The following is an 11,764-nucleotide window of genomic DNA, read 5'->3' as shown; positions in this document are numbered from 1 at the left end:
AGGCAGCTCCCCCCCCACATTAACAAGGATGTTTACAAGTCACCTCATAGTTCTGGTATTAATAGGCAGCCCCCCCCACATAAACAAGGATGTTTACAAGTCACCACGAAATCCTGGTATTAATAAGCAGCGTCTTTATTTCATATATAACAAGGACGTTTACAAGTCACCTTAGACTTCTGGTATTAATAAGCAGCAGTGCCCCCCCTCCATATATAACAAGTATGTTTGTAAGTCACCTCATAGTTCTGGTATTAATAGGCAGTGCCCCCCCAAATTAACAAGGGTCTTTACAAGTCACCTCAGGGTTTTGGTACGTTCTTAACAAGCAGCGGCAAAGCTATTCGGTCCATGATATAAGTGGAAAAGCATCTTCATTGACTACTGAGTGTTGTGTCTGTGCTTGTGTCAGTGTGTGAGCTGGTGAATGGAGTTAGAATCAATCATTTGGAGAACGCACGGACAGATCGGAGAATGACTGAGTGCATCAATAGATGAATGCAAGCATGAGTGAATAAATATATGATTGGATTAAGGAATGAGTGCCTGAATCAGTAGGTAAGTGCATGTATTGATGAAAGAGAGAGAGCACAGGTAAATAAGTAATGATGTTCAAGACTAGAACTGGAAATGTCGTATAACCTGGGAGTGTGGAGAATTATGAACAGAGTAAGATTCAATGGGCATTTATAACTTAACCCATCAATAGGTTCCAACCCACTATGCACAGCTTCACTCACATGCTATTGGAAGCCCAAATGCTGGATACAAATACATAAATCCTATAACTACATGCATGTCCTTGCATGACACACCTGTGAAGAGATGTTTTTTTGTCTTCATGCCTTGCCATAGAATTATCTTAGTGTTGTCGTAGTGGCCTTGAATTGTACAGAACAAAGCTTGATTCATGCCTTTTGGGGACTTTGGTCTGGTAATAGCATGCAGTATGTTGAGCTAACCGTTGTTAAGGGTTTTGTGCATATGAATGCTTTTTAATGCATAGAGGAATCCTTCAGTTTTAGGTACAGCAATGACATGTTATGGGCTTACCAAGAATATAGAGGCTCTTATACCCCGCCCACTGCTTACCATTGGTTGATTTTCCTGTCACTCTCATTTGCCTACTTCCTATTCGTGCTCAGTTGAATATTGTTTTTGTCAGTGGCTGTGTGTTATTCCAAATCACATGTCCTTAGGGCTGACTGAACTGGCCACATAAAGTAACAGTCACTTGCCTCTTTCAGCAAGAGAGTGGTAAGGGTGTGATATGTAGCTAGTAGTGCTAAGTGTTAAGAATCTGTTACTAATGTATGGTGTAGTACCATACTGTCTTTTACAGACGGCACATTTTTCATTGATCTGCCCACAAAATTTGCAAAGTAATACAGTTTTACTGATAAAACTATAGCGAACAAAAGATAGTGTATGACAACCGGGTTTCAGCAAATATTTATCATTTGCATTTCACTCACATATCACCAAGTGTCTTGCTTCAAGTTCAAGCTTCACATTTCTAGTGTCTTGATGTGTTTTGGTCCTATTAAAATCTTTGCTTCCATCACACTTCAGATTTACAGTGTTTCATTTGTGCTGTTCACCCTGCTGATATATTTTGAAATATATTTGTGCAGTTAATCAAGAGTTACTTTAATGTTGTGCATTATCCTGATATCCCACACTCCCTCTGCTCCAGTGAGATTGCCTCATAGTTCACCTTACACAATGCTCTAACTGTGCAATGAAAGAAAGAAAGGTAAACAGCAATCTGTGGTAAAGGAATAGGAAGCAATTTGTCTGAAGCCATAGCATGACATTTGACCACTCTCTTTAAAGAAACTCGAGCAAGTGAAGGTAATTGGGGTCATTTCACTATTAGTCATGACGATGCACAAACAAAAAAGAGGCGGGTTCATTTCAGTTCACAAAGTAACCTACCAGGATCCATCCTTCGACGACCTCCAGCAGCAGTTACAGCAATAACCTGCCGTCTCCCTCTGAACCTCCGCTGAGATTTAGTTTCTGCCTCCCACTTTACCTAGTTTTTCTGGAAATCTTTCTTTTAGTACCAGTTTCCGCCAGTCTATTCAGTTCCAAATTTTTACTGTGGAGGTACTGGCCGGGGTTGCCTCACTGGATCCTCTTCTTGACTTTGGGTCCAACCAGTCACTTCCCGAAGGTTAGTGCTCTCTGCTCTCCCGATGCCAAACTTGTGATACTTTTTCAGACTCCTTCCATGAGTAATACTTCAGAGGTGTTGTTAAGTGTACAGTCATCCAACTAGAGAAAACCGTTCTGAGCTGAGCACGAGGAGCAGGCACTGACGGAATTGCAGAATTTAAGAGAAAAGCTTGATGTGAACCTCCCAGGTTTATCATTGATGGATTATTACGGATAAGGTAACTTTACACGTGAATGGTGAGTAATCCTACCTGGCTCAGGTGCCAGGCTGTGTTGGGTGTTTGAATTGTGAAGTAAGAGGATTTACCAGCTGCGCGGGTGGGTTTCCCACTCCTGTTTGGAGCACACAAACAAATCATCTGTTTACACTGATCATAACTTACAAATAGCAGAAGTCCAGGTGTTCAGTGGATCACTTTCTGTTTCATCACTCAGTGCTCATTTCTTGTTTGTAGTTCAGTTTCTGTTTTATCTGTCAATGAGAATGGAGTTTGGGCATAGCACCAATACACGTGATGTGTGGTGTGCAGGTCTATGTACATGCCAGTCTTCAAAATGTAGTGAAGAAGATGAAGCTCAAGTGGCTTCTCAGTTATATGAGGGGGAGCAGCAAGGTGCAGGCAGAGGGCAGCAAGAGAACCTATGATTGAGGAACACCAGAATGGGTACTCTGATAGGGATTTCAAGTCAAGGAATGTAGAACAATAAAGCAACCACTGGCTCTGCAGATGGGTGCTTTTACATGGGAGCTTTAGGGGTGTCTATGACTTATTTCAAATGTCGATGAGTGGAGAAGAGGACCGTGTGTCCATTCAGTGGTTCAGGAGGTGGGTGGACCGCATATCTGTTCGGGGGTTGAGGAAGTGGGTGGAACATGTGTCCGTTCAGTGGTTGTAGAGGTGGGTAAAGAGCAAGTCCATTCGGTGGTTGAGGAGGTGGGTGAAAAGTGTGTCTAATCAGTGGTTGTGGAGGTGGGTGAACACCATGTCCATTCGGTGGCTGAGGAGGTAGGTGAACATTGTGTCAGTTCGATGGTTGAGGAGGTGGGTGGACGTGTGTCCATTCAGTGGTTGTAGAGGTGGGTGAACCAAGTCTCCATTCAGTGGTTGAGTAGGTGGGTGAACAGAGTGTCCGGTCAGTGGTTGAGGAGGTGGGTGAACAGCATGTCCGTTCGGTGGTTGAGGAGGTGGGTGAACCATGTGTCAGTCCAATGGTTGAGCAGGTGGGTGGACTGTGTGCCGATCTTTGGTTGAGGAGCTGGGTGATGTGGGCATTTCAGCTGGGCAGTTTTTTGAAGTTGAGATACATGAACGACCGAGCCCTATGTCTTGCTGATGTTAATGTGATGTTATTGTCTGTTTCATTTTTGCTTTAGGCTTCTACTGGTCAACGTAAGAAGTTTCTCCAGGAATACCCACCCATGAGCAGACGTCCAGGACTCTTAAGCTAGGCAGAGAGTTGTCTATAGGAAACATACCAGCAGCTGAAGTACAGAGCTGGGGTATTAAAGCCTGTTTAATTACCCTACTGCAGCATACTCCTTGTACTAACTTCAGAGGGGTGGTGGGCTCGACTGACCCACCGGGATTCAATCCTGTGCCTGCAGATTGCCCATGAGACTCGACCAGGATAACTCAGCAATGTGAACTGTACATAACTCTGTTACACATGGAAAATCCTGCTTCTGTACTGTTTGTGACCTCTACTGGAATAACAAAGTGCACATTTACACCACTGGTATAAGAACACAAGTGAAAAGGCAAAAGATAGTCACTGAACTCACTCAAAACTACACAGAAAATGCCCCTGTTAGTAGGAGTGCAGACTGTGGTAACAGGGCAGTACCAGCAGATCCATGCTCCTGCCTGTGGTGATAAGCCTATCCTCTGCCTTCAGGGGGTGGTATTATCATCCTGCGCTGATTTAAAAAAGGAAGTGAACCCCAAGTTAGAAGTTAGACGTGTGGCTACTGACTACCACATCTCTTCTTTACAGTGCAGACAGGAAGCCCTGGGGCCTGTGGAGTAGCTTCATCCAGCTGCAGTTTTTCCACCAGCAGCACCCTGTCTGCTGTGATGTTTCCAGCTCATACGTACACTGTTAATAGCAGAACTACAAGTCCCAGAAGACACTGTGCTGTTGGCTACAGAGCCAGGACTGGGTAGGGCTGCCACACATGACATGGGGTCTGTCAGTAGCTATGTACACTGTCTGTTTTCACTGATCAGTCAGTCCACACAGTCAGTCACTTTACGAGAGGAAAAGAGCCATCTCATTTAAGATTCCTAGCTGATATCTCTGAATGTCTTATTCTGATGACGTTTTCCTTGATTTCTTGTGAGGCCACGTCTCTGAACTTTGTAGCTGTGAATTCTGGGCCTGATTCATAAAGGTAAACTTAGACCAAAAGTCTAATTTAGACCAAAAGTAGAACTTTACTACTTTGTGGTATTCAAAAAGGTAAACTTAGACCAAAAGTCTAAGGGCCGAATTTAAGAAAAGTGAAGCTGCATCCAATGCATCCAACGCAGTGCCACTTTTCTTGCGCTCGCCTGAGCCCCCTAACGCCACCATGTGTGCACCTTGTGTATGATACAGCACACCATGGACGTTTTAGGAACAATAGTGTCAATCCCCTTGACGCTATTGTGGCACTTTGCTCCACTAGCGTCGAGAATTTTGACTCTAGTGGAGCAAAGTGCAAGGAGGCTCATTGATTACAATGGGTGCGTCATTTTAACACCTGCTTTTGGCAGGTATTAAAAATTATGCCAAAAATGGCACAGTAAAATCTTGTAGATTTCATTCCACCATTTTTGCGGGCCTCCTTGTGCAGGAATGCCCCCTTTGCATGCATTATGCATGGTGCATGCAACTGTGGTGCAAAGGGTCGGAAAGTGGCACAATGCATGCATTGCGTCACTTTTTAGATATGGTACGGCGATTTTGCAAGCCTAACGGCACTTTAGCATCACAAAAACAACGCTAATGTGGCGCTAGGCCTTCTTAAATTTGGGCCTACTTTAGACGTAAAGTCTTACTTTAGTAAAGTTAGACTTTGGGTCTAAACTTAGACTTCAGGTCTAAACTCAGACTTTTGGTTTAAGTTTACCTTTGTGATTCGGGCCCTCTGTGTGGGTGCTCACATTTAACACTGGTGGTGGGGCTCTAGATACTACATAACTACAACTGTGTAACAAAGGTACTCTCTCAGTATTTCCTCTGTACTCCCTCAGTACTTCCTCAGTCCCTTAGTACGTCAAGGGAGCCAGAGACAGTGTGTAATTGTTGACTCCAGAAAGTGGGAAAGTGTTGGAACTCTGATACAAAAGGTCACAGCAACTACATACAATACATTCAGGCGCGTATTTATTTGGCACAGGGCAGTGCAGCGAGTCACCGTGCTGCGCAGCCTGCGTCAAAGGGGAAGGGCAGGAATGCGTCATATCTATGGCAATCTGCACATTTCTGTCCTTTCCCACTGCGCTGGTGCCATTTAGGCATCCTAGCGCCAACGCAGGCACACTGGCACCATGGTGCAAGGTGTCCACATCGTTGCCAGGATTGTTTTGTGCAGGAAGAGGCACCTTCCTTCACAAAAACAATCGTGGGAGGCTTTTTCCTCTTGCAGTGCAGCACGCATAACATAGAAAGAAGAAAAAACGAGGAGCAATAAAGATCTTACTCCTTGGCTTTGCCACATCCCCAGGTTTACAGGCTCTTGTACGTCTGGGAATGTGTAAAATCCATGGATGTTGTATGGGAACACCCAGCACAACGCTGTGCGATGTGTACTGCCTTGCCTTTCTCCATGTATATGCGCCCATTCAAAGCCACGTCAAGTGGCTTTGCGTGGCCTCATAGATATGATTTCAAGGTTTGCACCACCCTTGGATCACAAAAAGTGACGTAGCGGGGGCACAAGAGGCTCATAAATATGCCCCTCAATGTCCAATCAGAACTCTTCTCTCTAAACACAACAGTTCTTTATTTACAGGTAGGAAAGGGATAGCAGCTGTATCCATCACAGCCGCGGATGTTTCTCACTCCATAAATACTGCATTAAATAATTATCAAGCCGTTGAATCTGCAAAGGCCAAAGAACCAAATTCTTCTCTGCTTATGTTTTTGTAGACCAATAGTTGCTGACAGCTGTGGATTTTCCATTAATGGTTGAGAAGTTTGTTGCGACAGACATACATTTTTCTGTGGAATTACCTTTGTGTTATTGAAACAGTGAATGAGTTAAGTGTTTGGAAAACAACCTACACTGGCACCCTTATACATCCTGTAAATGTTACAGGTAGTTTGTGGCATCTCAACTGGCCCACCCAAGGGACTTTGAAACAAGAAATTTATTTTAGATGTTTTCCATTCCTACACATCAGGGATATTCGGCGGATTCATTTACCCATTTATACGATGTCACCTTCAAGTAGTTAAGGGCAGAGTCCTCACCCTAAACTCAGGCCCGCATTTATGGGGTTTTGCCAGAGGGCGGAGCAGGAAGTCCCCTTGCTGCACTGCCCGGCACCAAAGTGAAGGGGCAGCAATGCACCGTATTATGCAATACGGCACATTCCTGTCCTTTACCCCTGCGTTGATGCTGTTTCATCACTCAGGCGCCAACGCAGGAACCCTTGCAACTGTGTTGTCATCAGGATTGTTTTTGTGCAAGAAGGGACACCCTCCTGCACAAAAACAATCCTCCTTGTTACGCCTCACCTCAGGAGGCGTAAGGTTTTGGTGCATCCCCTGGTTTACATGGGTTTGTAAATCTGGAGAAGGGTAAAAAACCATGGGTGATGCATTGGAACACCCACCACAACATCCATGGAAAGCAGAGTAAGACACCGCAGCGATTCGCGCGGCCTCACCTTCCTCCATATTTATGAGGCCATGAAAAGGCGCACAAAGTGGCTCTGCCTGGCCTCATAGAGATGATTTTGTAGTCTGCGCTGCCAGTGCGTTACAAACATTGATGCTTTGGTGGTTCACGGGGCTCATAAATATGCCTTTCAATGTTTCACGTCATGAGGTTGTCATAAAAATGAATGACATCATATTATTCCTACGTGTGGGATCCCGGAACACCTATCCAACAGAGAAAAAGAACTGCCCCCACCCATTTACAAAGAATGACTAGGGCCACATTACATTTTCATTTTCATTTTTATATTTTAACAAAAGGCATACATTACATTAAAAAGACACTAGAAAAATATGTAGTAGTGGGTTACTGTATAAACATCTGCAAATGTATCATTTAATAGAAAAAAGTGCCACAGCATATCATCTTGTGTAAAAGACTGTCTGCACTGTTACGAGCTCTTGCGATCCTGGCGTGCATCACACCGTTTGAAGCTGGAACGAAGAAAGCAAGAAGTCCTCAAAATCCTTTCTCCATTCTGACAGACCTAACCGGGAGGATGGGGGCTGTATTATTAATATACAAAAGATAGGACTGATGCAGAATAGGTGTTACAGGTAAGTAACCTTCTTTTCTCCAGCTGTCTGGGATAGGGCGTGTGACGGGGTCCGTGGGAGCAGAACATGACCATGTGGGTTGGTGGTTTGTTTATAAATATCATGAATAAACATGTAATAGAGAAAATGTGTAACACGCAAATGACAGAATAAACATGTGATGGAGAACCTGTGTAACAGGTAACTAACAGACTAAACATGTGATGGCGAACGTGTGTAACAGGTAACTAATAGAATAAACATGTGAGGAGAGCCTGTGTAACAGGTCACTATCAGAATAAACATGAGATGGAGAACATGTGTAACAGGTAACTGACAGAATGAACATTTGACAGAGAACATGTGTAACAAGTAATTAACAGAATGAACATGTGATGGAGAACATCTGTAACAGGTAATTAACAGAATGAACATGTGATGGAGAACATGTGTAACAAGTAATTAACAGAATAAACATGTGATAGAGAACATATGTAAAAGGCAACCAACAGAATAAACGTGTGATGGAAAACATGTGTAACAGGTAACTGACAGATAAAACGTGTTGGAGAATGTTTGTAACAGCCAAATAACAGAATAAACGTGACAGAGAACGTGTGTAACAGGCAACTAGCAGAATAAACATGTGATGGAGAACGTGTGTAACTGGTAACTGACAGAATAAACATGTGATGGAAAACGTGTGCACAGGCAACTAACAGAATAAACATGTGATTTAGAACGTGTATAGAAGGTAACTGACCGAATAAACTTGTGATGAAGAACCTGTGTAACAGGTAACTAACAGAATGAACATGTGATGGCGAACGTGTGTAGCAAGTAATTAACAGAATAAATATGTGATGGTGACCGTGTGTAACAGGTAACTTACAAAATAAACATTTGATGGAGAATGTGTAACAGGCAACTAACAGAATAAACATGTGAAGGAGAACATTTGTAACAGGTAAATAACAGAATAACCATGATGTAGAACGTATGTAACAGGAAACTAACAGAATAAATATGTGACTGTGAACGTGTGTAACAGGTATCTGACAGAATAAGTATGTGATGGAGAACGTGTGTAACAGGCAACTAACAGAATAAACAGGTAATGGAGAACGTGTGTAACAGGTAACTAACAGAATGAACATGTGATGGAGAACATGTGTAACAGGTAATTAACGGAATAAACGTGATGGAGAATGTGTGTAACAAGTAACTAACAGAATAAACATGTGATGGAGAACATGTGTAACAGGCAATGAACCGAATAAACATGTAATGGAGAACATGTGTAACAGGTAACTGACAGAATAAACATGTGATGGAGAACGTGTGTAACAGGCAGCTAACAGAACAAACATGTAATGGAGAACGTAACAGAATGAACATGTGATGGAGAACATGTGTAACAGGTAATTAACAGAATAAACATGTGATGGAGAATGTGTGTAAGAAGTAACTAACAGAATAAACATGTGATGGAGAACATGTGTAACAGGCAACTAACCGAATAAACATGTGATGGAGAACGTGTGTAACAGGTTACTGACAGAATAAACATGTGATGGGGAACCTGTGTAACAGGTAACTAACAGAATGAACATGTGATGAAGAACGTGTGTAACAGGTAACTAACAGAATAAACATGAGATGGAGAACATGTGTAACAGGTAACTGACAGAATGAACATTTGACAGAGAACATGTGTAACAAGTAATTAACAGAATGAACATGTGATGGAGAACATCTGTAACAGGTAATTAACAGAATGAACATGTGATGGAGAACATGTGTAACAAGTAATTAACAGAATAAACATGTGATAGAGAACATATATAAAAGGCAACCAACAGAATAAACGTGTGATGGAAAACATGTGTAACAGGTAACTGACAGAATAAATGTGATGGAGAATGTTTGTAACAGCCAAATAACAGAATAAACGTGACAGAGAACGTGTGTAACAGGCAACTAGCAGAATAAACATGTGATGGAGAACGTGTGTAACTGGTAACTGACAGAATAAACATGTGATGGAAAACGTGTGTAACAGGCAACTAACAGAATAAACATGTGATTTAGAACGTGTGTAGAAGGTAACTGACCGAATAAACTTGTGATGAAGAACCTGTGTAACAGGTAACTAACAGAATGACATGTGATGGAGAACGTGTGTAGCAAGTAATTAACAGAATAAATATGTGATGGTGACTGTGTGTAACAGGTAACTTACAAAATAAACATTTGATGGAGAATGTGTAACAGGCAACTAACAGAATAAACATGTGAAGGAGAACATTTGTAACAGGTAAATAACAGAATAACCATGATGTAGAACGTATGTAACAGGAAACTAACAGAATAAACATGTGACTGTGAACGTGTGTAACAGGTATCTGACAGAATAAGTATGTGATGGAGAACGTGTGTAACAGGCAACTAACAGAATAAACAGGTAATGGAGAACGTGTTTAACAGGTAACTAACAGAATGAACATGTGATGGAGAACTTGTGTAACAGGTAATTAACGGAATAAACGTGATGGAGAATGTGTGTAACAAGTAACTAACAGAATAAACATGTGATGGAGAACATGTGTAACAGGCAATGAACCGAATAAACATATAATGGAGAACATGTGTAACAGGTAACTGACAGAATAAACATGTAATGGAGAACGTGTGTAACAGGCAGCTAACAGAACAAACATGTAATGGAGAACGTAACAGAATGAACATGTGATGGAAAACATGTGTAACAGGTAATTAACAGAATAAACATGTGATGGAGAATGTGTGTAAGAAGTAACTAACAGAATAAACATGTGATGGAGAACATGTGTAAAAGGCAACTAACCGAATAAACATGTGATGGAGAACGTGTGTAACAGGTTACTGACAGAATAAACATGTGATCGAGAGCCTGTGTAACAGGTAACTAACAGAATGAACATGTGATGAAGAACGTGTGTAACAGGTAACTAACAGAATAAACGTGATGGAGAACGTGTGTAACAGGTAACCAACCTTTTCTTCTCCAGCTGCCGGTGATGCAGGATTTTAGTCCCTGAGAAGGGGGTTTTAAGGAATATGGTGGAACACAACATGATTAAATATGTTGATGTTTTGTTTATGTATATAGCAGGTACCTAACAATTTTGCATCCAGCTGCCAAGTGTAGGGCACGTTAGTCTACAAGAAAGGGATCTCTGAGACACTTATGGACCTGCTTCAAAAGCTCCAAAACCCCAGCTGGGGGCATTAGCACCAAGAGAATCAACCTTATGTCATGCATCCCAAGATGGGGCGGTGTGACATTATCTCACAAGATAACTCACCTCCCATTCCACTAAATTTACAGTCACTTCAATTCAGTTACAAAGTAATTCCTGCAAATTATGCTAATTTGTTCAAATAAAGTTGACAAAAATGGACAGGCGCGATCCAGGCAGCTCAGAATGGGCTCTACCATGAGTGGCATTTTCATAGAGCCAGCAAAAAAAAATGATTTTAATGTATATTGTGTCCTTGATAAATGCAATACAAAAATAATACCATTTATTTAAAAAAATATTTGAGAGTTATTTACAACTGTCAAAGCAGTGGGTGGATCCACGTTGTCTTTTAGTAAAGTTGTCTCAGAAAAAGAAAACACCTTATGATCCTGTCCCAAGATAGCAAGAGACTGAACACTAGCACATTCTTTTTTTCCACATAAAAGAGGGTTCACGATGTATAGAACTCGTCGATAAGCTTTTCGTACATCTTCAGGACAACTGGACGCCTCAGTTTCAAGGTGGGACCTAAGGCCAAGCATAGGAGACACATATATTAGAAAAAATTGATTAAGTTTGTCAAACCACAGTTCTAAACACTCCCACCTTCCATGAGCCCAGTAGATCTGCCACTAATGCTCTCAGACCATTACTTTCTAATCAGGTGATCTAGTAAACCTCAGGATCTGGGTAACAGTTAGTCCTCTGGATGAGGATTTGTCCATTTTGTTTTGGGCAATCAGCTTGCAGGCACGGTAGCACTGCATCACATGTTTTATTGAATTTTACATGTACGGTAATTTTATCCCTCACATATTTATTCCGCACGTGTA

The 11,764-nt window shown here is 41.9% G+C and overlaps 1 protein-coding gene across 5 annotated transcripts in view; it reads right to left on the bottom strand.

Annotated features, from left to right (window-relative positions):
- Nucleotides 1-7,334: 7,334 nt before the first annotated feature.
- Nucleotides 7,335-11,764, bottom strand: part of LOC138251737 (long-chain-fatty-acid--CoA ligase ACSBG2-like) — a 359,144-nt gene continuing 354,714 nt past the window's right edge. For all 5 annotated transcript variants that reach the window (XM_069205674.1, XM_069205678.1, XM_069205675.1 and 2 more), the window contains one exon: nucleotides 7,335-11,459. In XM_069205674.1, coding sequence (XP_069061775.1) covers nucleotides 11,383-11,459 — 77 coding nt within the window. In that variant the 3' untranslated portion in view covers nucleotides 7,335-11,382. The remainder of the gene's footprint in view (nucleotides 11,460-11,764) is intronic.

This window comes from Pleurodeles waltl, chromosome 1_2, assembly GCF_031143425.1.
Source record: "Pleurodeles waltl isolate 20211129_DDA chromosome 1_2, aPleWal1.hap1.20221129, whole genome shotgun sequence".
Lineage (NCBI taxonomy): Eukaryota > Metazoa > Chordata > Amphibia > Caudata > Salamandridae > Pleurodeles > Pleurodeles waltl.
This window is presented reverse-complemented; position numbering and strand designations above follow the sequence as displayed.